Source organism: Odocoileus virginianus, chromosome 14 (genome assembly GCF_023699985.2).
Source record: "Odocoileus virginianus isolate 20LAN1187 ecotype Illinois chromosome 14, Ovbor_1.2, whole genome shotgun sequence".
Classification (NCBI taxonomy): Eukaryota; Metazoa; Chordata; class Mammalia; order Artiodactyla; family Cervidae; genus Odocoileus; species Odocoileus virginianus.
The window spans coordinates 37,732,409-37,760,403 of record NC_069687.1 but is presented as its reverse complement, the minus strand read 5'-3'; the positions used below and the strand labels follow the sequence as shown (position 1 = coordinate 37,760,403).

The 27,995-nt window shown below is 40.4% G+C and overlaps 1 protein-coding gene and 1 long non-coding RNA gene across 5 annotated transcripts in view; one reads left to right on the top strand and one right to left on the bottom strand.

Annotated features, from left to right (window-relative positions):
• The window catches only part of LOC139038255 (uncharacterized), a 40,207-nt gene extending 32,070 nt beyond the window's left edge, over positions 1–8,137 (bottom strand). The window contains exon 1 of the long non-coding RNA XR_011491207.1: positions 8,018–8,137. This is a non-coding gene — a long non-coding RNA (uncharacterized lncRNA). The remainder of the gene's footprint in view (positions 1–8,017) is intronic.
• On the top strand, positions 491–27,655 carry HMGCS1 (3-hydroxy-3-methylglutaryl-CoA synthase 1). Of its 4 annotated transcripts, none has more exons than XM_020912319.2 (11): positions 491–711; positions 13,498–13,558; positions 18,769–19,226; positions 19,542–19,667; positions 20,173–20,337; positions 21,705–21,870; positions 22,681–22,851; positions 23,329–23,435; positions 24,528–24,653; positions 24,766–24,929; positions 25,865–27,655. In XM_020912319.2, exons 1-11 carry the CDS (start codon positions 651–653, stop codon positions 25,952–25,954), a joined length of 1,695 nt encoding a protein of 564 aa, XP_020767978.1. In that variant the 5' UTR covers positions 491–650; the 3' UTR covers positions 25,955–27,655. The 4 variants fall into 4 exon arrangements, with proteins under 4 accessions (XP_020767978.1, XP_020767982.1, XP_020767987.1 ...); XM_020912323.2 differs by lacking the exon at positions 491–711 and adding an exon at positions 8,399–8,529; XM_020912324.2 differs by lacking the exon at positions 491–711 and adding an exon at positions 8,543–8,643.
• Positions 27,656–27,995: the final 340 nt, after the last annotated feature.

Genomic DNA, 27,995 nt, shown 5'->3' with positions numbered 1-27,995 from the left:
TCATCATTGATTTCCTGGATCAGTTGTCCCAGAAATGAATTTTTTTCCTAACTTCCTCAGGTATCACCATCCTCCTCCCAGCCAATCAGCTTTTATCTTATTATCCTGTTTTATTTTTTTAATAATATACAATGTGGAAATATTCCATCCTATTATGGATATATATTATATATATATATTTACCTGGTGCCTCTGCATGTTTGAGATAGTGATTTATAATCAGAAATATATTTTTGATCTTCATCCTGTTTCTGGCACAGAGTTCCTAAAACCCTTGGAATTTCCTATATCATAAGAGTGATAGAGGTATCTTGCTATTCAATCACAAACCTCTTTCAACCCATACCTGAGTTTATATTGATAAAGTGAATTTTTAAAAAGCATCTAAGGCTGTGACTGGTTGCCAAGGGAACCAACCAGGTGATTAGAAAGTTGGAACTTTCAGAACTTACCCCCAACACCTCTGGGGAAAGAAGAGGGGCTGGGTGATGAATCCAGTTAATAACAGCCAATGATTTAATCAACCATGCCTAAAAAATGAAGTGTCCAGAAAGCACCCAAAGGACAAGGTTTGAAGGACTTCTAGATTGGTGAACAAGAACATAGCCACATGCTGGGAGGCTGGCCCACTCCAAACTCCATGGAGACAGATGCTTCTGTACCTGGGACCCTCCTGGACCTCACCCTGTGCATCTCTTCATCTGGCTGTTGGTGAGTATCCTTTACTAACCTTTGTAATAAGCTAGTAATCCAGTAAATAACCTGTTCTCCTGAGTTCCATGAGACACTCAAGCAAATTAACTGAACCTGAGGATGCAGAATGGGAATTTCTGCTTCATAGCTGGCAAGTCAGAAACATAGCTAACCAGCTAAACATGTGATTGGTGTCTGAAGTGGTTTGGGGTGGGGGGCAGTCTTGTGGGACTGGGTCCTTAACCTGTAGAACTGAGTTAAACTGTGGGGCACCCAGCTGATGTTGAAGGCTTGCTTAATGTGTAGAAAACCCAGGTCTGGTTTCAGAAGTGAAGCTGTGTTATAGCAGAGTGTTGAGAGTGGAGGAAACACACAAGACTGTTTTCTTTAGTGCATACTAAGTGTCTCAGCTGTGTCTGATTCTTTCTCGACCTCCTGGACTGTAGCCCGCTAGGCTCCTCTGTCCATTTCCTTCTCCAGGGATCAAAACGGAGTCTCCTGCATCTCCCTCACTGGAAGGTGGATTCTTTACCACTGAGCCACCTGGGAAGCCCATGCATTTTCTCTAGCCCACTCCACTAGAAAATAAGCCCTCTGGGAACAAAGACTTGTTCTGTCTTGTTTCCAACTGCTAACCTTATAAGGATGGAAATCTCGAGCAAGGAAGGAGACTTTCAGAGAAAAATGCCAGCTCCAAGGAAAGCATTCTTGAGACATGGAGACCACAAAAATAATAAAAGACATCAACTGACTTCTTGGATCAAATTATCCTTGAAACAAAACCAACCTCCTGGATTTTTTATGGAAACCAATTGATTAGGCTAGTTCCTGTTGGTTTCCATCCTTTGCAACCAGAACAGTGATTCAAACACCAACAAATGGAATCTCCAAATCAGATCAACCAGCCACAAATTAGGGTTTAAAAGGAATGAACTGTCATAAAGCTACAAGCCTGGCTGGCAGAATCCTGTGGTTGCTGGCCCTCTGTGTAGCCTCAGAGACCCACACCCACACATAGGAAGTGTGGGTGCTCGAGTGGAACAGCTTCCAGCTGGAGACTCCCCCACATTGGCAGATACCCTTCCTGCCTATCTTTAATCCTTTGCTCCATCCTCCTGATGAACAGAATCCAATTTTTAGGGGAGGTTAAAGCTAATTATGATCATTGCATCATAATGCTTGATTCTTATCAACAACTCCAAACCTGGATTTAACCTGGGGGTGGGGAGGCAGAGTGGATACCTACCCTCCCTTCCTCCACAGGGCAGGAAGAAATTATCTTCTTCCCCAAACACTGGACTCCTCCCAGGGCTGATGACACTGACCTCTCTCTCTCCCTACCCTCAGCACCCCACCTTTTTTAGGTTGTGAAGGTAAAGCAGGTTGTGGTTGATTTTAGAAAGGTTTTCTTTCATCAGTTTAGAAGGCAGTGGTTACTCACTGGTAACCGCATTGCATAATTCAGGCTGTTTGTGGACTGGATGCTGTTAATATGTAACTTCCATACCCCACCATGAGGGAGAATGAGGGCAGTTGTGTGGGCCAGGTAGGTGAGTCTATGGTGAAGTGCCCCCTAAGAATATCTGCAGAGGAATAAGCCTTAGAAAGCTGACACATACCAAAGCAGAGATAGAAAAAGTTAGTTGAAAGAATTAAGGCAATTAAGACTTGACTTTAACCTGATTGATTATACTGACTTGTTTAGAGAACTGAACTCTGGAAGGAAATGATCAACCATGGACTTGTAGAAAGGGAAGCCGTAGGTTCGAAGGCAAACAGTGTCAGATTAAGCACAGTCCACAGAAGAAGAGAGTTTAGGAGTAAATTTCAAGTATTCTAGTCTCATCAGCAAAGCAGGTCTTAAAGGGGCCTAGGTGAAGGCAATTGATGGTTTATGGCCTTGGCATATGTCCCCTCCTACTGGGAAGACCATTCTATTGAGAAATGGATACTTCATGTTATCTTAACCCAGTAGCATGAAAGAGCTTTCTAACATCTTCCCAATTCCATGTTTACCAATCAATCATCTGAGGATGACTTGACTTTCTCTGTGTAATCTAGAGGGTGAGTCATGTAGACTTGGAAGGTTATGGTCCCTTCTGTACTATAACTAATAGGCTGGCATTCTGATTTTGTGCATTATCAACTTGGTTAATGTGCTACACTCCTCAGAGGACTTACTTCTAGAGCAAGCTGATAAAAGAGGTCTGCTGAGCTCCTGAACCAAGCACCAAACCTATTCTACGGTAATAAGATTCCCCAAGGGTTATAGTGCTGTCCTAGGAGAAGTTACCCACCTTTCCTTATTTGACGTTTACCACTTCACTCTAACTTTGAGTACAAATATGTTTCTGTACATAGAATGGTGGAAGGAGTATGGGTTTTGCATCCTAAGACTTCAGGGTTTTTTTTTAGTATCTGTTTATTTGACTGTGTTACATCTTAGTTGCAGCACTCAGGATCTTTTATTGTGGCGCACAGACTCTCTAGTTTAGGTGCACGTGCTTAGTTACTCTGAGGCATGTGGGATCTTAGTTCCCAAACTAAGGGTTGAACCTGTGTCCCCTGAATTGCAGGGCAGATTCTTTAACCACTGGACCACCAGGGAAGTTGCTAGACCTAGGTTTTAATCCCAGCTTGTTACTTTGTAATAAACTTGAAACAAGCTATCTAACCACTCAGGGCCTCAATTTCCAAATTTGTAATTTGGGGTTTATTCAGTGGGGTTAAATGGAGAGTAGATGCTCAGTAAATTCTCTTTACAGATGTTGACAAGGGTGCTGCAGACTGCCCTCCAGATTACAGTGTGGGAAGAAGTTCCATCGAACTCACTCCTTTTCTTCCCAATAACACAGAGAAAAATGTTTAACCCTGATCCATTAACACTCCTTTTACCTGAAAAGTCCAGCTCAAGGGAGAGCTCACTGTTACCATAATTTCCACTTATTTTTATCATTCTTGATTAAAGCTGCAGCTCCTGCATATATAGCTGATGGATCCCTTTTCCAGAAATGACTCTCCTCCCCATCCCTCTCCTTCCTGCCCTCTGGTCTACAACCCAGATAACCTCTTAGTTCTTCAAAACTCAGCTGGGACACATAGGCCTTCTGTTTCCTACTTTGAGGCCAGTTCCTCCCTGTGCATCACTCTGCCTCCAGAGCTTCGTACATTGGCTCCTGCCCATCCTCCAGGTGTCACTGTCTCAGGGAGATCTTTCCCAACCACTTTGAGTGCATTCCCATCCCACAGCCAGTGTCTGTCTCACTACTCTGCATTATTTTCTTCATAGCATTATCATTACCTGACGATACTGCAACTGATTTTCTCACACAATGTTTAGTCTCCACAAACTAAACTTGATTGGCTTAGATATTGTGTCTGTCTTGTTTAGCACGGGGAATGCCCTGAGCCTAGAACAGAACCTGGCACACAGTTGTGCTCAGTAGAGACTCCTGAACATGATAAATGAAGGAACATCACCTGCTCTGGAAAGCCTGCCTTAACTATTGGGATTGACTAGATACTTCTCTGGACCTCCATTGTCATTTGGGCATGATTTTTTTGGCCATGCTGCACCACATGCAGGATTTTAGTTCCCCAACCGGGGATCAAACCCATGTCCCCTGCAGACTGCCAGGGAAATCCTTGGGCATCATGCTTTATGTAGCACTTGTACTGTAGTATTATAATTATTAATTATGCTATTTTAAAAATATTTTTCAGAATCCTCAAATGGTAGTAACCCTTTCAGAGGTGAGAAGAGTAAGAGGTAAAACCCTGGAGGGGAGTAGTGTTGGAAACAGGAATGGCTTTTTCGGTGGGAGTGCTAAATCGGTGGGTTCTCAATCAAGTTCTCATGAGGGGTGGTCAAGTGGTTCTGGCGAGAGAATAATCTCTGGCTGTAGCAGCAGAATTGCTGTTGTCAGACTGTCAGTCTGCAGTCAGGTAGGGACTGGGCCCTAAGCCTCCCTCAGCTTCTTAAGTCATGTAGAAGGATTATCTCTACAGAGATGCCCAGGCCATGCAGAGGAAAGAAGCCAGCTGAAACTCTGGCTGGCACTGTTGAGGAGTTTTGCTGCAAAAGGGGCTGAATGAGCCTAGTAGTGGGCTGCTGAGTGCACACTACTGGGTAGGGTATAAATGAAAGTGAGCTCTGGGATTTTGCAGCACAAGACAGTACCAAAGCCAAGTCCTATTCATCAAAGGGAGGCCAGTACAAGAACCCACAGCTAGGACTGAGCCCTCTTCTGATGTAGAACAACCTGGTGAGCCCTGGCAATGGCCATCTTGCCAAGCAAAAGGGCTTCAAGAGATAGAGCCCTGATAGGGAACTGATTTTTGAACTGACAGAATATTTAAGCCAAATAAAGCTGCTTAGAGCTGAAGAGACAGAGATAACTTTAACTGAAAAATCTAAGGATTTCTTCTATCCCATCCTCTCCTGCCCTTTATCTAGTGAGACAGTGGCTGGAAACTCAGCCCTTTGTTTTTCTCTCCTTCACTCTTGAGACTATAAACAGTTTAATGACAGAGTCTGTCTTCCAATTGTATCTTTCTACTGTAGCTCATTAGGAGTCATAAATGGAGCTGCATATGTAGTTTTTGATTTTCTAGCAGCCATGCAAAAAAGTAAGAATAAACAGGTGAAGTTAATTTAATAATTTTTATTTAACACAATATAACTAAAGTATCATTACAACAAGTAATCAATATAAAAATTATTAGTGAGAGAGTTCCTTTTTTGTACTAAGTTTTTAAAACTTGGTGTTTATGTCACACTTATAGTACAGCTCAGCTTACTTTGGACTAGCACTCTTCAAGTGCTCACAAGCTATGTATAGGTAGCACTTGCCTTATTGGACAGCATAGGTCTAGCGCAATTCATGACACAGAGTAAAAAGTAAATGCTTGCTCAATAGATAAATTTATAATACTAAATGTTATCATTACATTGTTGACCAAAAGAAAAATTCACAACCTAAAACTTGAGCGTGCAAGAGTTTGAGTCACTTCAGTCATGTCCAACTCTTTGTGACCCAGTGGACAGTAGCTCTCCAGGCTCCTCTGTCTATGGGATTCTCCATGCAAGAATACGGCAGTCGGTTTCCATGCCCTCCTCCAGGGGATCTTCCCAACTCAGGGATTGAACCCCCATTTCTTTTGTCTCCTGCATTGGTAGGTGGGTTCTTTACCACTAGTGTTACCTGGGAACACCCTAAAAGTTGAGAGTTATATTTTATTTGGTAGGAATTATTATGACTTTAAGCCTGGGAGGCAGCATCTTAAGAAACCCTGAAAAAACTGCTCTGAGGCATCAATGGGGGAGCCAGGTTATACAGAAATTTTGCAATAAAGACCATGTAGTTAGAACTTCCAAAGTTTACTGTTAAAGAAAAACAGATATCCCACGTTAAGGAAGTTAGGGCTTTTCTGTGTATGGGAAGAAGCAAGAGTCTGGACTCACTGAAATTATTCCTCTGATATGCAAGCTCAGCTATCTGGGGCCAGTATTCTATATTTTAAAATTCTGAGTTTTCTCAGGGCTCACCATAGGGAGTGGCTGCAGTCACATGGCTACAGTTGGCAGGTATTCATTCCTTCCTGAGTTCCCTCAAGGCTCACCATCTCATGTATGGCAGTTGGCTACAATCAGTGACGACTGTGACATACTTTGTTTACTGATATGGCAGGCAATATTTCATTTCTTGCTTCTTAAAGTTTGTTCCATTAAAAGTAAGGCAGAACAATAAAGTATACTTTCCCTTTGATATATATCATCTACAGTGATTTACTGATACTACTTGGCATTAAATTTAGAAACAATATAATTAAACATATATTAACAAGCTTAAAAATGCACATTCATGTGTGACATGCTTATGTCAAATTGTAGCTCAAAAAATCCTTACACTTGCAACCAAAATAAATGTATGTATATTTTGTCCTCAGTTGCATGGATAGCTAATACATATGTAGCCTGGTATAATCTACGATTATATTTCACAGAATCACAGAGGCTTGTGTTTTAAAATTCAATTGACAAGTTCTATATTTAATTATCAACCTGTTTCATTGTCTATTGCTTGACTTCCCAATAATCAATAACCATGCTCACTTTGCTCAATTGGAGATTAATTCAATCAAAAAGGCAGTCTGCACTTAGTGGGAATTTCCTGTTGTGCAAAATAATCTTCAAGACTATCTAGCTAATTATTTCCTATTGTGTTCTCCTGGAGTTGGAAATATTTGCTCCACTGCTAAAAATATTTTTCTAAGGACAAAGCTGTCTTCTTTCTCGTGTCTGTCCTTACTGTCTTTCAGTGAATTTTAGCATGTCCAAAATGTTTAAATCCCATCCTCAAATTGCTATTGGTCACAATCAAATGGTGTCTCTATCACCTAGTTACTTTATGAAGGTATCAGTGACATTGGTTCTGGAACAGAACGAATGTCATGAGCAACATTATGGAGTATAACCATTATTGAGTGGTCCTCTCTGCCAAGTAACTTACACCACCACTCCACAGTGGTTCCATTGCCACTTTCCTGCTGAGAATGCCTCTTACTAGGTTATTATCTATAGTGGATAAGAAATTTCACATGACGTTAGTTGTGTGATGTATAGAATCATCAGTGACCGCTTATCAACAGCATTCCTGTGTCATAATGAAACTGAAGGGGAGATACAAACAACTCAGAAACTCTCATCGTTTCCCACCAAAGTACTACAGTTTCCCTATCTGAGGAGATGAGACAGAGTCTTACTTAAGTCCATAATTATCCTCCTTTAGATTCTCCCAGTGTTTCAGTGCTTTCCTGCAGCCTGAACTGCTCCTCTCTATTTCCTGGGGGAACTAGATGGTGCTTATCCTGTGGGTTTGCTATACTGAGAATTACGAGACCCCTTCCTTCTTTCAACAACCTTTTATTCGGCAACTACCACATACCAAGCTCAGCAGATACAGTGGAGAATGGGCCAGGTGGAGTCACTTCCCTCAGAGTATATGATATGGGCTAGCAAAAATCCAAGGATTAGGACAAACTCCCTGCTTAGGCAAGCCCCGTACCTTTCTCACTGGTGTCTAATCCCAAATCAACATGCTTTGAGGTTTAGTCTGTATAGAGGCTACAATACTATCTACAAATCTGGTATTTAGAATAAGTTTACAAATTCTTGGTGATGTATTCTGCTCCAGCTTGTAATGCGGGCACGCCTGGCTGCTCCAGGAAACTAGAAAACGTTAAGATTGAATTTAAATCATGTATTTTAGAAATCTTACAGGTGAATCGTAGCTCTGGTTGCTAGGCAACCTGGCGGACTCACCAGCAGGGACCAACTTGCCTCCCACACTAGACCATCTCTCCCCAGTGGTGGGACGCGGAGGCCTCATTGGTTCTCATCTCCTCTCGCTGAGCTTCAATTGGCCGGAGAACCTCTCACTCCGCTCCCGTTGGCTCTCGCCGTGTCTCGCCGCTCTGTCATTGGTAGGCCGGCTCTCGGGCCACCACACGTCATTCTCTCACCCCATTTTCTCGGCCCTCCGGCTTTGTCCCCGCCCCTTCCCCCGCCCTTCCAGCCACGAGGGAAAACCCTCAGCGAGTGCCTCCTCTAGTTTCCTTCGGATTGGTTGAAGCCGGACTAGGGGGCGGGCACTACGGGGCTCCTCTGCCGGCCACGATTGGCTGCTGGGGCCACTGTCCCGCCTCTCACGGACTCCCGGCCTCGCCGGAGTCTGGTGGGTCCGCGTCTATAAAGCTAGTGGCGGAGGGGAGGCGTCTCGCACTGCCCCTTCGTTGGTCGTTCAGTTTCTACGGCCGCCGCCCGGTCATATTTGGGTGAGTGTCCCGAGTGGAGGAGGCGACCCTGGTTGCTGAGTCCTCGCAGGCAGCGTGAGGGCACGGCGGATTGGTGTCCTTGACTAGGCCCGAAAGAGCTCCGGCTCCGTCCGGGTCAGTGCTAAGGTTTGGACCTGGACCTGGAGGATAGGGCGTCGGGAGCGGGGGCCGTGCGGGGCTTCCCCTGCCAGGGACCTGGGGCCGACCGCGGTGGGTCCTTGAGGGCGGGGGCATTAATGTGGGCAGGCGAGTTGCAGAGGGGAGAAAGAGGGTATTAAGGGGTAGGCTTCTGAGGACATAGTCAGGAGCTGGAGGTGCCAGGGGAGTGGCTGTGACCACCTTGAGGGGATGGGGGTGGGTACATGAGGGGGACGAGAAAGGAGCTGAGCCTTGGCTTCAGGGTGGACGCCGAAGGATGCGGAGGATCACACTTGGAGCCTTGTAGGTTGGCAGGGGGTGTGTCGTCTTGCTACTTAAAGAGAGTGACTGGGAGGAAGGGAAGTGGGCAGCGTTGCTCTTAGTCCCTAGCTCAGGTGCGGGAAAGCATCACAACCGTGGTTTAACCTGGCTGAGTACTTCAAATTCTTGACCGCTTCGGTCTGTGCTTGCTTCCAGTATCACAGGTTCCTGCCTCCCACCTTCCTCCCTCCATATTTTTTAAGCCCATATATATGTCTCCTCCGTGTTCTGAAAGTCCGTATCTCCCTCCTGCTAATATTAATAGCTTGTTATGATGATGTAATGGGCAGGCACCAATAGGGCTTCACACACAGTAGGCTTTGGGTTGAACCGAGGACTTTTCAAAACTCGATATATGGAGTCTTTGAAAAACGTGTGAACTGCCTTGACCAGTGGTAGAGAAGGGATTACGCTGACCCACCCTGGAGGAGAGTTTTGGACAACAGGTAATGTGAGGCTGTCCCGGCTGGTTACACTTGCCCAGCGGCCTTGGTTTAGGGCATCACAGGCTTCTTTGCTTACCTCTGCAGCAACTCTTCCCTCAGACTGATGCTCTTGCCAACCTGCTGCACCTGAGATGTTCTAGCCGCTGCTGAGTAAGATTTGCTGTATTTCAGGGATGAATTATGAAAAACAATGGCAAGATAAATGACAAGATTAAGACACAAGGAAGGGCTAGTAAGCAGATCTTTCCTTCTGAGGTGGAGTTTGGACTTCTTCGCACAGATTTCTGTTAGAAGGCTAACTGAAAGTCCTTACCCTGTATCTGGGCCAAATGGTTCTTTGCAGCTTGAGATATCCAAGGTCTGTGGTTTTTTATTTTTAAAATTTGAGTTAGTTTTTTTGTGTGGATGAGGAGGGCAGGGATAGCATATCTTATGGGAAAGGAGAAAGACTTTATTTTCTGTGTGTCTAAACTTTGCAGGTCTCTCTCCTAAGTTTGTAAATTTGCACGTAAATCAGTTCCAGTGTAGTTCAGTTCAATTCTAGTTTAGTAAATAATCCCAGTTCTCAAAAGGTGTTTCAGATGGGGAGAGTTATATGGATATTATGTTTGGGGCCATAGACGTCCACGTCATTTGTTGAACTAATCTGGGCCTTTGTTTTTTCATTTTTTTTTTTTTTTTTTTTAATATTTCTCCAGAGTGCTTTTACATCTTGTTTCTCTTAACTGAGGGATTGATTTTGAGGTTTGTTTTTTTTTTTTTTGGATTGACGTTTTAGATAGCTTTTCTCACGGGAAATGCAAAACCCTGATACTGGTGTAATATGTGTTTCCTGGGGATGCTAGCATTATTTAAAACAGCAATCCAGTAGAACTGAATGCAGCGAGATGCATTGGGGCTGTGGATGGAGGAGTTTAATGGGCTAAATATCAGAATCTCTATTTAGTTTTATTTGGAAAAGAAAATAGTCATAATTTTATGTTGGGTTTATTAAAAAACCAAGCATCATAGGATGTGATACTTTGTTTCTCAAGACAGTGGTATAGATTAAAAACATATTACCCAATCTAATGTGAAGGCTATAGGACTCAGTTCTTAGTAATCTAGTCATCCTAATGCTGGGCTTGTGGTAGTGCCCGCTTGCTGCTTGTTAACCAAGTGTAGTGAGAGCAGTAGAGAAGCTAGTCTTTCAGAGCTTACAGGCTTCATCTTTGAAAGGCATGGACCTGGGGGAGTGTGCATTTGGGAATGACATAAGACCAACAAGTGTTCTCTTCTGATTCCATATGAATACCTTACACTTTTCAGGGAATAATTGAAACCTACCATTTGCTTTGAAGAGCAGCAGAAAAAACCTTTTTTTTTTTTTTTAAGCTTCTGGACACCATTTGGGGCTGCAGCTCATCTTAAAGGGATAGTGAAAAGAATTCACTAATGAGGGCTGCTGCTGTAACTACTTGAATCTAAAAGATTTTTCCTCTAATTATTATAACTCCAAATTCAGCCACTCAAAAAATGCAATTGTTTGCCCTTTATTCCAGCATCTCAAAGGGATTTTAAAAGAATCAAAATATAGCCCTACTCCCAACAGGAGTCTAAGTATCCCGTATGCTTAAGAAGACGGCCAGAAACTAGCTTTCCACTGACAGTAGACTGTGAAGTCATCAGTGTCATTGTGAATGCAGAGCCTGATTGGAAAGCTCGAGCTCTTCCTGGGAGAGGGAGTCTAGAACAGGACCTTGAAATATGAGTAGAGTATCTGATAAGCAGACCGGTACCTCTGGGGGGAGGCAGGGTGTCTGTATTTTTTTCTTAGGGAACTAGACCAGAGTTGTACAGATGTGAGCAAGGCTTTCCTAACAGTAGTTTTGCTTGCCGGCCCTCCTAAGGAGGAAACGTTGCCAGCTCATTCTCAGTTAAAAAGGATTCCTGAATTTCTTTCCTGTAATGGTGAAAAGGATCAGCAGGTAACTGCGTGTGGTTTATTCTGTACCAGAATATGTACTGGGTGAACTTCTCTGACCACCTCTTTGAATCCGTGCTAACAAGGGGGCCAGAGGAGGAATTCAGAACACTGAATAAACCCCAGGAGAAAGTTGGTTGGCCCTAGGCAGTCTCATCATTCTTCAGGGGTATGTGTATGTGTGTTAGTCACTCAAGTCGTGTCCAACTTTTTGTGAACCCATGGAATGCAGCCCTCCAGGCCTTCTGTCCATGGGATTCCCCAGGCAGGAATACTGGAGTGGTTTGCCAGTTCCTTCTCCATCTTTAGAGATCTCTGCCAAACTCAAAATGCCTATGATTCATTAACTGCCTCCTGAGCCATACCGCTTGCCTCTATCGCTTGCTCTGAAAAGACCTGTTAGAAATAAACTGATGACCTGCTTGAGCCTTTGGCACTGCTGTTTTTGTCCCGGTAGATAGAGAAGCCTCCTAGCAGCTGCAGAAGAGAATGGAAAGCTGCGGGGTTGGGGGGAGGTCCCTTTCGGATTGATTCTTTCCCAAAGCGGCATTTGTGGCCTCCATTTCCTGTCGACTCCAGGCCTCTATTTCTCCTGAGAACTTGAGTAGCTTGGCAGTTCAGTGCAGATCTTTTATCTTCTGTGTCTTTCCTCCTTTCTCTTGTGCACTGAGTTCACTCCCTCCCTTCTCCCTGCTGCTTGCTCTATGCCTTCCCACCTAAGCTCCCTCCCTGATGTAGATAATCAAAATTGAAAGAAGGAATATTGGCAGTTCAGGAGAAATTCCCTTGATTAAAGTAGTGTCAAATGCATATACATACGTGGTTTCAAGAAGAAATATTGTGTTATTTAAATAGTTTCAACATTTTTCAGAGAGGAGGTAACCATGCCCCCCCCCCCCCCAACTAGTCTTCAGGGAATGCTTAATTTGCAGATTACAAAAGCATAATTTGAGGTAATCAAGAACACAAAATTCGTTCTTTTCTCATTGTATATATTGTCCTGTCATCAGGTTTTTGGAATACAGTAGTCTTATCTTTTCCGATAAAACTCAGAATCTATTTAAGGTGGGGGGAGATTAATGAAGTAAAAGGAACTAAGTCTATAAGCTCTTAAATGATCTAATTATGTGAAAGCAGTAGAGCTTTACTGAATAGCATCTGAGAGTACTCTCCAGTTAATCAGGCAAGGGCAGATGCTGTATTCGCCAACAATTAAATAGAGACCAAAGGTAATTGTGTTTGCGTCCAACAGGAACTGTTCCAAGTAACAACCCTCCAAAGTAAATGGACAGAGGAAAATGCTCCAAGGTCACCTTCCATTTTGTTTCCACATAATTTAAATGATGATAAAGCTTAATGATCCTCGGTCTTGATATCAAATATCTACCTTTTTAACCCAAGCTCTAAGAGGAAAATCACTTTCTAAAAGGTTGGGGTAGGTGGAAGTGACCATGTTGAAAACCAGGAGCATAAGATTAAATAAATGAAGGTAATTAGCTCTTGCTAGAAAGATTTGTTTTTGTTTGAAAAATACTAAGAAGTAAGATAACAATCAGTGTATTGGTGCTTTATATTTTTTACAAATTTTATCTTCTCAAGCATCCTTTACAATGAACTGGGAGGGCGGGTATTACTCCATTTTACAGATGAGGAAATTGAAGCTCAGAAAGGCACAGACTGTCATTAAAGTCTCAAGCTCCTAAGTGCAGAGCAAGCTCTTGAATGTGTAAGTCTCTTTACTCCAGAGATTTGTTAGCCTAGTACAACTTATATTCCTCTCCCCCAATTCTTGAAAACTCTTTAGTTTAGTAAAGAAGATTACAACTCTCCCAGCATCATATTTGGTTTAAAGCCTGAATCAGTCATATGAACTACATGTATCAACTTATTACCAGGACTGAAACTACCACTGTAAGAGCTAATAAAATGAGGAGAGAAAAGTTTTATAATCTTTAAGTACCATTTTTTTTTCCTTAAGCAAAGTCAAATTCTGTTCTCTATAATGTAATTGGATCAGGAAATGTTTATTTTAACTTGCTTTGAATTGGAGTCATTATTTGATATATGACTTTAAAAGAGGTTCTTATTTGAAATTCCTAGTGCCTGAAGGAGGAGACAGAGTGACAGACCTGGAGACTGCAGTTCTTTATCCCTCACACAGGTATGGCATCCTGTCATGCTGCTAAAGGAGAGTTTTCCTCTCTAATGGAAGGGGGAATTTTTTATTTTTATGCTAGGACAAATAACCATTGTGTGCACTACACATTCTTAAAACCCATTATAGAATTTTCTCTTTTAAATATTAATGCCATAATGCTTCAGAAGACTAATTTTGTGTTTTATTAGACTAATGTTTAAAATCTAGAAACTAATTTTCAAAATTAGTGTTTGCTCATAAGAGGAAAAAAATGTAGAGAATAAAATGTTATCCTATAAACTGCTTAATCAGAAACAGTCACAGGTATGCCCGTGTACTAATAGTGCATGTTGAATTACAGCCTCAAAAGATATCCATCTGGGCTATGGATGAATGTTTACAATTATGTGAGACTGGACAGTAGTTATAAATGTGTTTGAACCAATAATCTAATTATTTGCAGCTATTGCTTACTTCTGTAGCCATGGAGCTCCCCTTATGATTCTGCTTTTTTATGCTTCAGCTTTATGATTTCTTATGGTTGTTACTAATTTTAGACTAGAAGGCTAGTAGAATTTCATTTATTCAACATCCAGCTTCTATCCTATGCCAAGCATTGGGCTTGAGACTAGGGACACAGACAAACAAGGTAACACTTCTTGCTTTCCAGAAGCTCCTTGTGCAATGCAAGGAAGAGGCTTGGAATAGTTTTAAATAGCATCTTATTAAAGGTCAGATGTGCATTTTAGAAAGGTGATCCTAGGACAGGGGAAGGATGGAGGCAGAGAGGCTCAGTTAGGAGGCTGGCATCATGGTCCTGGGAACTGATGCTAAGGTCCCTCCCTGATGGGCGCTGAGGAGCTAGGTTTGCCCTTATATCAGCATCCTTAGCTGATTTCCCTGCTTTTTTGCCTTTTTTTTTTTTCCTTTTTCTTTTCCCATCTGTCTGTCATTCACAAACTTAAAAGATTCTCAGGGGATCGTATTGGTCCGTCTTGTGTCCTCCTAGGCAGGAAGCATTCACAAATTGTTCACAAGGAAGGTGGGACCTGGAGCTCTTCCTGTCCACCAGAGGGGGTGAGCTTTCACTTTAGGACAGATTGAGTCTTCTTTTGGTCTTTGTTGGAAGATAGCTTTGGAAGGTTCACAGAGTTCTGTGGTAAAAGTGTATTTTTCTCCTCCTTTGTAAAGAAGAAATTTTAAATGAAAATTTATGTGTTTTTATTGAAAATCTCAGATCTTTAGCTGGTCTTTTTTTCTTTCTCTAGTTTATGTCTGGCCTATATCAGAAGACATTTGAGAGGATGACATAAGAGCACACACTTAATAGAATAAAGTAAAGATTTTAGACCAGAAACTATATCAATCTTTTTGTTGTTTTAAATGCCATGAAGCTAGTTTACTTTCTGATTTAATATTCCTCTCTTTCTACTTTTCTCACTCTCCCTCAATTTCAACCAAAAGGTAAATATTTTAAAATTAGATGGTGTTTTACCAAGGCTTCCCTTGTGGCTCAGCTGGTAAAGAATCCACCTGTAATGTGGGAGACCTGGGATTGATCCCTGGGTTGGGAGGATCCCCTGGAGAAGGAAAGGCTACCCACTCCAGTATTCTGGCCTGGAGAATTCCATGGACTGTATAGTCCATGGGGTCGCAAAGAGTCAGACACGACTGAGCAGCTTTCACTTCACTAACTTTTATCAAGGATGTAACAAAAATACTTTGGCTATCAAAAATCCTCACAGAATGAGCAATGTTGACTGAATTAGATAATATAAAAAATTTTCCACACCAAAGTCAGTCATGATTTACTTCATGATTCACTTTGATGGGTATGGGTTAATTTAGGTACATTTTTTCCCCCCCAAAGTGAAACAAGTCACTTGTTTTAACTCTACGAGACTTAATAATAGTTATACGTTATTTAGTAAGTACCATATAATAAGAACTAATCAGAGCTGGTTTGGTTATGATAAACATAGATTAATTCTGGAATTAGAGCTTTGCTTTATGGCGTAAACTGGTTCATCTCTTCAGAAGATTATATGTATTTTTCCACTTTATTTCCAATAGCACTGCAAGCTATTGGACCAGGCAGGGAAAATTATACTGTCCTCATCATGTTTAGAGCAGTTTGAAGAGTTGAAAAGAATGTAAAGGGTAACCTTGTGGGAAAGGCTGGAAAAGTGGTTAATCCTACCACCTCTGTTTTGGTGATTTAAAGGGTAGCATATAGGAGGGGTTCTTTTTATAAGTATATGGACTGCTTTTTGTTTTTAACACTAGTTTTTTTCTGTGGACTATGCAGATGACTTAAACATATTTTATTATAAATTTAGAATATGCCTTGTGACACATTAGTCTCTTTAGGTCTTCATTTCAACCTCAGTGTGGCTGAGTTTAGATTATTGTAAAATCGATGGGTTTGCCTATAAGAGGGAAGAGATGGGACAAAGTGGAGAGGTGGTTCTCTGCTCACTTTAGTGTATCTTGACAGGGAGTGATTCTGTCAAGAACTACAACAGTGGAGGCTAGAAATCTGGGAGTTATCTACCCTAAATATTTCATCTTTTTCCTACCATCTGGTCAATCACAATTTCTGCCATTTTTTTGCTTCCAAAATTTTCTGAAGTTGCTCCTTTTCTGTTCATGTAGTAATTACTCTGTTTCATGACCTATATCTCATTGGGCTTCCATATCAACTTCCTAACTCGGATCCATTCTCCATGTAGCACCAGTGACTGTGTAAAATGGAGACTCACACTTTTCTGGCTGTGACCCTCAGTAAGGAATCCACGTTGTATTGCAACCCAGGATACGTATGAATAATTAAAACAAAATTTTCATGAAAAATTCTTGGCATTTACCATGTGCTGTGCAATCTGATATTTTGTTTGTTTTTAAAAGATGTTGTTTGACACTCACTAAATTGATCCCAGAATTGGAAAAAGACTGATCTGAACATTAATGTAACCATGTTGTTTAAAACTCTTTCGATGGCTTTTTGCTGCCTTCATGATGATGCTGAAGTTCGCCAACATCACATGCCAGAACCTTTATGACTCAACCCTTAGCTGGCTCTCCTGACCCACTACTTGCCTGATCTACTCATTGGGCTCACATTTCACTTCAGTTAATTAGTATAACTTTTCATGGTTCCTTGTGTTGTGCCTTTGTTTATATTGTCCATCCTGTGAAAACTACTACCATCTGCTTCTGCAGAACTTTACTGATTATTCCAACTCATTCCTAAGACTTGGGTCAGGCCCCAGTAACCAAGAAGCCTTTCTTCTCGTTCCTTCCCTGGTTGGGTTAGGTAGTTCTAACAGAATGAGACTGGAATGTCTCTGTTGTTTCACTTGTTTATTGTTATATTTGTAGCTTCCTATCCCACCAGACAGTGAATATTTGAAAGGGCAAGGATTACCTCCTATAAAACTTATCCCGAATGTTTGGCATTTAACATGTTGTCATTGTTTGGATGGATGAAAAAATATAAATAAGATTCTAATATTTAGAAGGAAGATTCAACTGGTGTCCCTTAAGGCCTTTAACTTAAGATTTTGTGACTATGTTTCCAGGTGCTTATTTTTCAGGCTTTAATACACTCATATCTTGATAACCTACAGGCTAAGGGTAGATCTCGTGATTTAAGGACAGCATCTCTGCTTGAGATATTTTCTCAAGATTTCAGTAATTAACAACTCACTATGGCAGCAGCCTGTGATTTCTTTTATCTCCAGTGCTCCACCTGTGTTGGCAGACTGGCAGAAGAAAAATGCCATAAATACAGGATGTGCCTTTTGTCGGTGAGCAGCAGTGAGAGTGTGGGGCTTTGGCTCTCACTCAGCAGCCGGGGTGCAGCCTCAGTAGGAGTGTGCGCTCATGGGATCCGAATAGTAACGGTCTTCCCCCCATTTGCTCCTGTAGCCAGGCCAACAGAGTGGTAACCATTTCCCTATATTAAAATCCTCCTCCTTGTTAGAAACATCTCTAGTAATTTCTCTTTTTCTGATTGAACTAACCTCTAAAGAAATTGAGGCTCTGACAGGTTATGTGACTTGCCCATAGGTCATAGCAACACTCTTGAGTGGCTGGCACATTTTCTTTGCACTGTTGGTGAATAAATCTAAACACTACTGAACGTTGGTGTGGCAACAGTGCAACTTTTAAAGGCCATTTTTTTAAAAAAAGGGATTATTTTAAGAGGTGTTGTCTAAGATGCCATGCAAATAACATGTGGGTTATGGTACCAGTTTTCAGATTTGGATCAGTTGTATTGTTTTGCCCAATGTAGAAGGTAAATGATAATCTTGTGCTCTCATGATCATTTATCACCTGTACACTAGCTGTGGAAAGTACAGAATATTGACTTTTGACCTGTTATGGGTCCGGGAACTTGTCTTTGCTTTAAATTGTAATCATTTGGGTTCTAGATGGTAGGTTGGGGGTGGGGGTTACTTTGGAAGGCTGAGACTTTAATAGCAGGGGCCTTAAATAGAGTGCCATGGCAGACTTGACAGTGTGGCTTTTCTACATATTGGGATTGTTTAGATCAATAAAGAATGCAATACTGTTTGATCTAATTAAAACTGTTAGTATGTAACAGGTTTATGGTTTAGTATGTTAGTTTAACTAAAACTGTGAGTATTTAAAGTCCCATAAAGTCAATAGCTGTGAATAATCCATATATGGAAATGAATGAATGACTTAAACTTTTTGAGTGGCCAGGAATAGATCAGATACTTGAGTTCTGATCTGTGGGCCATGTTACTAAATTCTCATTTTATCTTATAGTTCTTTACAACATAGATGAGTCTTATTTCAGTTTTCTTTACCTCTAATAATCATTTTTTTCATTTATTTTTATTAGTTGGAGGCTAATTACTTTACAGTGTTGTAATGGTTTTTGCCATACATTGACATGAATCAGCCATGGATTTACATGTGCTCCCCATCCTGATTCCCCCTCTCACCTCCCTCCCCATCAATCTAAAGATACCTAGTTTTGAATAACCTGTAAGTCTTTCTAAAAGATGATAACTTTAAATAATAATAGAGTCAGTAACTCTGCTCATACTACCATTGCTACCTCCACATATTAAAATTGACTGTCCTAAGAATATACTAAATTTAGAAATTAATATCAATGTTGATTTCTCAAGTTTGAACTTGACAGTCTACAACCTATAATCTAAAACAATGTTTTGTTTTTTCTATTTTTCTTTCTAAAGTTCTTTCACCATGCCTGGGTCACTTCCTTTGAATGCAGAAGCCTGCTGGCCCAAAGATGTGGGAATTGTTGCCCTTGAGATCTATTTTCCTTCTCAATATGTTGATCAAGCAGAGTTGGAAAAATACGATGGTGTAGATGCTGGAAAGTATACTATTGGCTTGGGCCAGGCCAAGATGGGCTTCTGCACAGATAGAGAAGATATCAACTCTCTGTGCATGACTGTGGTCCAGAATCTTATGGAGAGAAATAGCCTTTCTTATGACTGCATTGGGAGGCTAGAAGTTGGAACGGAGACAATCATCGACAAATCAAAGTCAGTAAAGACGAATTTGATGCAGCTCTTTGAGGAGTCTGGGAATACAGATATAGAAGGAATAGACACAACTAATGCGTGCTATGGAGGCACAGCCGCTGTCTTCAATGCTGTTAATTGGATTGAGTCCAGCTCTTGGGATGGTATGTTGCATATTTTTCCAAAGAAACTCTCCTTGAGGATGAATAGGCCCAAATACCATTTGCAGACTTTTACCAGTTATGCTTGTTTGAACGTGTTCAGAAAGATAGCTATGACTTTCAACTTATTTGATTTACAAATTAGTTCTCTTTATCATGTAGGATAAAATTATCTATCAAAATTTAGTCAGAATATTTTTTTTTCTTTTCCAAAGATGGGAAATTATGATACATTCTGGGAAAATACAATACTTTCAGTTTGTATGTATGATAGGGTGTCAATCACCTCCTTGTATACTAACAAATAATATTTTTCAGGACGGTATGCCCTGGTAGTTGCAGGGGATATTGCTGTATATGCCACAGGAAATGCCAGACCTACAGGTGGAGTTGGAGCCGTTGCTATGCTAATTGGGCCTAATGCACCTTTAATTTTTGAACGAGGTGAGTGGGAAGTATTTTTTTTTATTTGTACAATATGCTGAGAAACTTAAAAATTAGAAGCTTGTACTTGGTGTTCATTAAATGCAGGCACTACCTGCTAAGAGCTTTACGTGCATTATCATATTTAGTCTTCATAGCAATCCTGTGACATAAGTGATGTCATCCCCATTTTACAGAGGAGTAAAATAGGTTTAAGCAGGGTTGCTAACAACTGGGAGAAGTAACTTGCCCATAGTCATATAGTAATTTGTTTTCAATTCAGAGCAATTGTGATCTCCCAGTTAGGTGTATGAAACTTGCATAAAATGTATATCAGGAGGCCTAGGCCTGTCCATGGATATTGTTATGTTTCACTTCAATCACATACTCGTTTCACCTTGTGATTTCTATTCTGCAAGTGATGAGTTGACTAGATTTAAGAAAAGTTCCCAGATAATGCAATTTGCTTACTAACATACATCAGGAAGCAGAGTTACATGGACCTCTTCCTTTTTTGTTCTAATAGGACTTCGTGGGACACATATGCAACATGCCTATGACTTTTACAAGCCTGATATGCTTTCTGAATATCCTATAGTAGATGGAAAACTGTCCATACAGTGCTACCTCAGTGCATTAGACCGCTGCTATTCTGTCTACCGCAAGAAGATCCGTGCCCGGTGGCAGAAAGGTGGACTTTATCAATTTTCCTTGGTTTTGCTATCTGTCGAGGGTAGTGTAACGTACTCACTGTCTTTAGTGAGAAACTGCTTCGTGGGCATCCTTTTTTAGTGTTTTCCTTTAACCATTGCTTCCTCACCCACCAAATAGCATAGTTTTCCCACAGTTTCTGGTAACATGTAATTTAAGAGAACAGGTAAACTTTGCAAATGAAGTTTATTTCTGTAAAAATACTTAGGATGACTTAACCCAGTAAGAATATCAAAAGTAAGATAAAAGAAAGTAACTTGAATCTGGTACATATTCTGAGAGAGGTAGACAGTTGCAAATAAATTTTAGTTTGCAACTGTGATCCGGAGAAAATGAATGGAAATAAATTACCAAAGTGACCCCCGACTCCCCACATAGTCTTTTTGTACTTGACCTGTGAATTCATGGGCTTCCCTTGTAGCTCAGCTGGTAAAGAATCTTCCTACAATGTGGGAAACCTGGGTTTGATCCCTGGGTTGGGAAGATCCCTTGGAGAAGGCAAAGGCTACCCACTCCAGTATTCTGGCCTGGAGAATTCCGTGGACTGTATGTATAGTCTATGGGGTCGCAAAGAGTTGGACACAACTGGGTGACTTTCACTTCACTTCTGTGAACTAAAACTTGCTGTTTTAGTGTCATCATCAATCTCTATCTTTAACCCTGAGAAAGTGCTTGAGATACTGAGAAGGACAGTATTTGAATTAAAACCATGAAAGCACATAGTATTATATAAAGTATGCTTTTTCCATAGTCCAAGTTTGCTTTATAGGGTTTGTGAGAGAGGGTTAAAAATAAGATTCAATAACAGATATTAGGAAACATAGTGGCTTTAGATAAGAAGCATTCTTGAAGTATGTAATATATACTGTTTACCAGTATTTAACAGTACAGTGATTGTCTAACATTTATTAGAATCTGCAGTAAGAAATAGACTTTGCATTGTTACATGCAGTTACATGGAAACTAATGTCATCAAATTTTTTTGCTCATGCTGCAAGTTATCTAGTTTACTCTTTTCTACTTTTATTCATTCAACCAAAAAGACAACCTCTTAATTTATTAAGATTAAAAAAAAAAATACTGGCCTTGATCCACTAAATTGATTACACAGCCCACTAATGGATTGTGATACTTTAGTTTGAAAACCAATAATAGTGTATGTTGTTCTATTTCTGGATGTCTTTTTGACACAAATTTTAAATCATAGAGATATTTCATTATATACTATATTTTTTATTGCTACTTAAAGATATAAAGACACCCCGGTCCTGTTCTAAAACCAGATTTCAAAAGTTAGTGGCTTAGGTGGATTTCCTAATTTCTTTGGATTTCCCTTTGTCATTTCAGAGGGGAATGACAGAGGTTTCACCTTGAATGATTTTGGTTTCATGATCTTCCACTCACCCTATTGTAAGCTGGTTCAGAAATCTCTAGCTCGGATGTTGCTGAACGACTTCCTGAATGACCAGAACAGAGATAAAAATAGTATCTACAGTGGCCTAGAGGCCTTTGGGTAAGAGGAATTACGATTTTTCTCCCTTCTATGTGAGAGTATTTTTTTATATTAATTAAACCACTGTTTATACAGACATGAAAATTTTAGAGTCAAAAGAAGTCATCTTGTCTAACCTATTTAATCAGTGAAGAAACCGAGTCCCAGAGAGGTGGTCACTCACCTATGTGAATTCTTCAGTCTTTTCCAAACTCAGATTTTCTTATTTCCTCCTTTTAGATCTGTTCCTGTTGTCACCTTGATAATATAACCCCTCAAGTGCCTGTATTTATACAGCAGTGTCTTCATTCTTCTCCCTGCCTCTCCTCTGCCCACATCCGTTCTGCCCTTGGCCACTCCTGATATCTGCTCTCATAATCCTTCCGTTTTCCCCACTTTTGGGGCCTCCTGGCCTGCTATGCCTGTTAAACTCTTGCTGTTTCTCCTGTGTCCCTTCTCCATCTGATAAAGTATTTTTTAACTGTTTAACACTTGGCTCCTATGAATGTGACTCTTCTAACTAAATAGACAATATTATGGACTTGAAATAGTAGTATATTCCGTTTGGTAATGACAGAGCTGTAGTGGATTATTAACCCATTAGAATTATGTTCTCTTGATTATTAAAGAAAAAAAACTTTTCAGAAAAAGGACCATATTTGTACAGCTGCTAGGTCTTACCTAGCAATTGGCATACTGCTACTTGGTGTTTAATAAATGGGAAATCAGCATCATATACTTCTATTAGAATAGTAGTTAGGTCCAGTAATTAATATAGTAAAAATAGAGTCTTTGGACACTGTAATATTATCTTTTTTCTAAAATTTTCAGGGATGTTAAGTTAGAAGACACCTACTTTGACAGAGATGTGGAAAAGGCATTTATGAAAGCTAGTTCAGAACTCTTCAATCAGAAAACAAAGGCATCTTTGCTTGTGTCGAATCAAAATGGAAATATGTACACATCTTCAGTGTACGGCTCCCTGGCTTCTGTTCTTGCTCAGTAAGTATAGATTTCCATTGCTTCAGTCCCCTTGTTTGGGGATGTTACATTTCTGAGACCAGATCTGGTATCAAGCATGTTGGTGGCACAGAATGGTCTTTTACTTTCAGGTCCTCTAACCTATTCTCTATTGACTTGAAGGCGATATGGAATGAGGCTATAGTTATTTATCCCAGAGTACTAAATTTCACACTAGCTTTCCCTGCTGTTGTTCTCATGGTCTTGTTTTTCTTGACTTACAGTTGAACCATAAATCCCCAGTTGACAAAGTAGTTTATTTTAGAGCATAACTTTTCTCAACTCCATCATTCCTAGAGAGATGAGAACTCTTTTGTTTTCAGTCTGCTTACTGTAAACAGTAAAACTTTAGGTCAGATCCCTAGGCTTAGGATGAAGTTTATTCCAGCTGTGGTTTTCTGCCCACTGTAGTAGGATGAGTTAAACTTTAACTTAAGAGCTTTTTTCCCTCCTACATAGGTACTCACCTCAGCAGCTGGCAGGAAAGAGGATTGGCGTGTTTTCTTACGGCTCTGGTCTGGCTGCCACTCTTTACTCCCTCAAAGTCACACAAGATGCCACACCAGGTAAATGCTGAGTCTTTTAACAACAATGTATTGAGAACCTACTGTGGTAAGGCTGACAGCAGGCTTCTCAAGTGAACGCTTAACTCTCTTCCATAGATGTTTATGACATTTTAATCTTTATTACTTCTTTCAACACTCTGCCCAAAAATTCTGCTTTAACTGGGTAAATGGCAGGATTATGTCTGAGTCAGAATATCTTTCCTTCTTTCCAAGTCAGGAAAAAAACCTGTATAATGAGCTTAAAGATTTTTTTTTTTTAATGGTATAGTGTTTGACTTTTCTTTCTTTGGCAAGTAATTTTATTTTATCTATTATCTCATTTAAAAAAATATTTATTTATTATTGGGCCACGTGGGGTCTTAGTTGCAGTGCTTAGACTCTCTAGTTGTGGTGTGCAGGCTCCGGAGCTGTGCTCGGCTCCCCAGTGCCTGGGCTTTGTGGTTGCAGCATGCCAGCCTAGTTGCTCTGAGGCATGTAGCATCTTAGTTCTCCAACTAGGGATCAAACACTTGCTCTGCATCACAAGGCAGTTTCTTAACCACTGGACCACCCAGGAAGTCCCTTTTATGGCATTTTTAAAGCATAGATAGAGAAAGGGAAGTGTCCTTATTTAAGGCGGGCAGCTTTTGAGTCTTCACACTAATAATTGAGACTGATCATAGGAGTGAATAATACCAGGCCATTTCTTGTAGGCTTGGTGGTTTATTAAGTTATCTAATGTCTATAGGGATGTGGTCTTAGCTGTATTTAAGGATACTTTTGTGCCCTCCCTGAGCAGGAAGGAGCAAAAATACAGAGAAAAATGGACTTGGCATTATTCTGAAACTGTTGGTTGACTCTAGACAAGTTATTTATAGTTTCACATCCCACCTATTTCCTCAGCTGTCTACTGGCCAAGGCTGAACAAATGTCTAGTCAAGGCTCATAGGAAGCCATGTCAAATAAATAACATCTTATCTTTTAACTAAACAATAGCCTGTAGTTCTGAAAGAAATGAAAAGTTGTTTTTTCCCTTTGGCAGCATTCTGTTCAGGCTTTGGGATATGTATACTATTTTTAGTGTTTTAATGTTGCAATTATTTGCTATTTTAGGGTCCGCTCTTGATAAAATAGTAGCAAGCATATGTGATCTTAAGTCAAGGCTTGACTCAAGAACTTGTGTGGCACCAGATATTTTTGCTGAAAACATGAAGCTCCGAGAGGACACTCATCACTTGGGTAAAAGCATTAAATTGTTAATATACACCCAGAAGCCTACTGGAGGGCTCTTTTATTACCAGATGAGTTATGTGTTATAACTCCTTTTTCATATCCTCTGCCTTTCCTTTAGCCAACTATATTCCCCAGAGTTCCATAGAGTCCCTCTTTGAAGGAACATGGTACCTGGTTCGAGTAGATGAAAAACACAGGAGAACTTACGCTCGGCGCCCCTCGCTGAACGACGACACTTTGGAGGAGGGAGTAGGTCTTGTGCACTCGAGCAGTACAGCCGAGGTGAGTAAAGCTCATTGGGTTGGGTCTTGGGCTTTGGTTGGATAAGAAAATCTCCATCCCCAGACCTCCTGACTGAGGTGACCTCACTGAGATTTATCCACTTAAAGGAATGTCAATAAATCAGGGTGATTCAGAACCTGGGCTTGGGGAGTGGGTTCCAACTGTGCCATTTTCCAGTTGTATGCAGTGCTTTGCAGTTATTAGTATTTTTTAGTGAATAGTAAGTACTAGGTTTTTTTTTAAGCAATACCAAAGTTTAAAGCAAAACTGAGAAGGCTCACCTGTAGTTTGTGTCTTGGTGAGAGATTAAGCAGGGCGTAGGTGTTGAGCCCCTCACATCCCTTCTCTCAGGCCGTTGTCTAATCTATCTCCATGTGTCAAGAAGGAATAGTAATTGCTCTGACTGGAATTCCTATTACATGCTAGTCACTTTTTAGGTTGTCTACGTAAACCCTTAGAGAAACCCCCTTGAGGTAAATGCTACTGTACCCATTTTAGAGATGAAGCTGAAGGAAGTTAAATGACTTGACCAAGCCAGGCTTCAAACTACAGACTTTAAAAACTTGGAGGTTATTTATTTTATCCACTCAGCACAAATGTGCTGAATGCGTAGTCTTGCTTTTTGAGGTAGCAGATCAAGCCACGAGTGTTTGAAATCAAAGGCAAGATATAACAAGGGAAATACTGGGTATGGTAGATAGATCTCCGTGGCCCTCCTATCCCTTGCTATAGGGGTAATCATATCATAGGTTCACCATAAGGTAAAGAATGGACATTTTTCCTCCCTCCATGAAAAGTTCTATAGAATATATATTTAGCATAAGCCTTTCCAGAGCTGCCCTTTTCCTGTTAGAACTTTGGTTAGCAACATGTTTCTTCCTGGGGGAAGAAAACTCTTAAGGGGCAACCACATTTTTCTTTTCTCTTGTTTTTAGCATATTCCAAGCCCTGCTAAGAAAGTGCCAAGACTCCCTGCAACAGCAGCAGAACCTGAAGCAGCTGTCATCAGTAATGGGGAGCATTAAGATACTTCTGTGAGGTGGAGGACTTCGGGGGGGGTTGGGGGAGCGTATGGGAACGGTTAGGGGAACGGGACATCTGGGGTCAATTTTAAAAGATTACATGTTGCTTAAATTTTTACGTGACTGACATGGAGCCTGGAAAACTGTTGTGTTCTTGAGAAAGTCTCTTTGCTCAGTTTGCTAACATGCTTCCTGTTGTGGTCTAGCCAATGCTTGCTGTACCCGAATGATGGATGTTAAGGGCTCTGTAAGACTTCATACCTCTCTGGCCATACGTATGCATGAAGCTTAGTTTTTAAATGTAGCCTGAAATCGTGCACTTCTGGCAAGGAAAGCAGTGGTACTAGTCTCTGATTTTAGTTTTTTTAAACATGTAAGAATTTTATACTTTGAACAAACAAGATTCCTGAAGGTTCCTGTGGTTTTTGAAAAAAAAGTTTTTAGTTTAGGGAATGTGTGTTTTAATGTAATATGCACAAACCCGGTTTGAAAATGACAAGACAAACACACTCTTTTTCTAGAATTTGTGAATTCTCGAGAGAGGGAAGAGTTGGGATGGTAACACTCGTTCTGGTAACTGTTGCTTTAAATCCAGGCCGGCAGTGATGAGTTACTGTCATGACCTCTGAACAGAGGGATGCCAGCACTGAGCAGACTCTGGTATAGAAAACATGGTACCTTTGAGGGCTATGGATCTGCTCCCTAGGTCTGCTCCTGACTCAGTTCAAAGTGTATTTTGTGGAAGAGCCTTGAGATTTTATTGGAGCTGTGTATGAGAAAGCTTGTGGCTGTGATCCTTCCCTTGTACCTTATTTTGAGGAATAAATAAAACATTTTTCTGGCTGCCTTTCAAAAATTTAAAACAAAAAGGAGGATAGGGACAGGGCATTGTGAAGTTATTTCTAATGGTTCAGTATTATAAATTCAACTTTTAAGACTGACAGCCTAAATTCATGTTGTAAGTATTCCTTTCCTTTTTTGTTTTTGTATCTGTTCAGTGAAAATTAAAAGATTCAACTCAACTTTTTTACATAGTGTGACCAGCCAAAAAGTATTCCACTTCTCAAGGTCTGGAAGTAGGATATATAAAGCATTTTCTCAGACTTTTACCTTAAAAATAACAATAGCAAACTATCACATGGAATGAATAAGAAGACTGGTTCGACAGTTTCTTAGATCTTTCTGGTGCTGAACTATGACATGAGCCTTATAGATTGTAAAATAGAGATAGTTGGAACTAATGTACAGAATTAAATTTTTTAAACTTTATTTGCCATTGAATTCTGTGAAGTTTCAGTTATCTAAAATAAACTTACACAAATATGAAATGTAATGTTTCAGATTGCAAGGTAATATGTAATGTAGTGTTTGTAAAATACTCAATATTAACTAGTGGTGTTTTGATTTGTACAGTCATGATTTGTTGAAATGACTTCATTTTAACATACACTGATGTAGATTAATAATGTAAGTTCAGATTTAAAGATTGATGGGGAAATGGTGCATGTAATACTTTTTGCAAGTATCGGGAGTTCAGTAAGTTTTGAAAGAGTAATTTAACTTTTGGGGTGTCAGGAAATGGGTTTTCTCAAAGTCCATTGCCGGCAATGGGCAGGCCTAGTAATACTGGCACAGAACATTAATTGTACACCTTATTAACAGTGAGGTGGATAACTTTGAATAAAGTTTTAGAGAAATATTTCAGATACTTGAGTATTCTTTTTTTTTCCCTCCTGAACTAACAGTTTAGGCAAGAAAGCAGCTAATAGGCTATTTTTAAATGCAGGCATCCATTTCATTTCAGTTCACTGATTCAGTAACTCTTTCACCAAAATTTGTAAACCTGATATAAGCAGGGTACTCTACTTACATCACTTACGTCAGAAACAAAGATTTACAAGATATATGGTTTTGCCTTCAAGGAGCAATTGTCTAGTATGGAGGAACATATACTGATAGTTTATTATTCTTATACTTCAAACAAAGAAATTAACTCCCAAATTAACATGTATAAATTTTTCCACAAATAGTTGTGAAGAGAGTT

Coding starts and splice junctions, on each gene's coding strand:
- HMGCS1 (XM_020912319.2), top strand. CDS start 651: ATGCTTCTGTACCTGGGACCCTCCTGGACCTCACCCTGTGCATCTCTT. Junction 20,338..21,704: donor CCGTGCCCGGTGGCAGAAAG/GTGGACTTTATC, acceptor TTGTCATTTCAG/AGGGGAATGACAGAGGTTTC. Junction 24,654..24,765: donor AGAGGACACTCATCACTTGG/GTAAAAGCATTA, acceptor CCTTTCCTTTAG/CCAACTATATTCCCCAGAGT.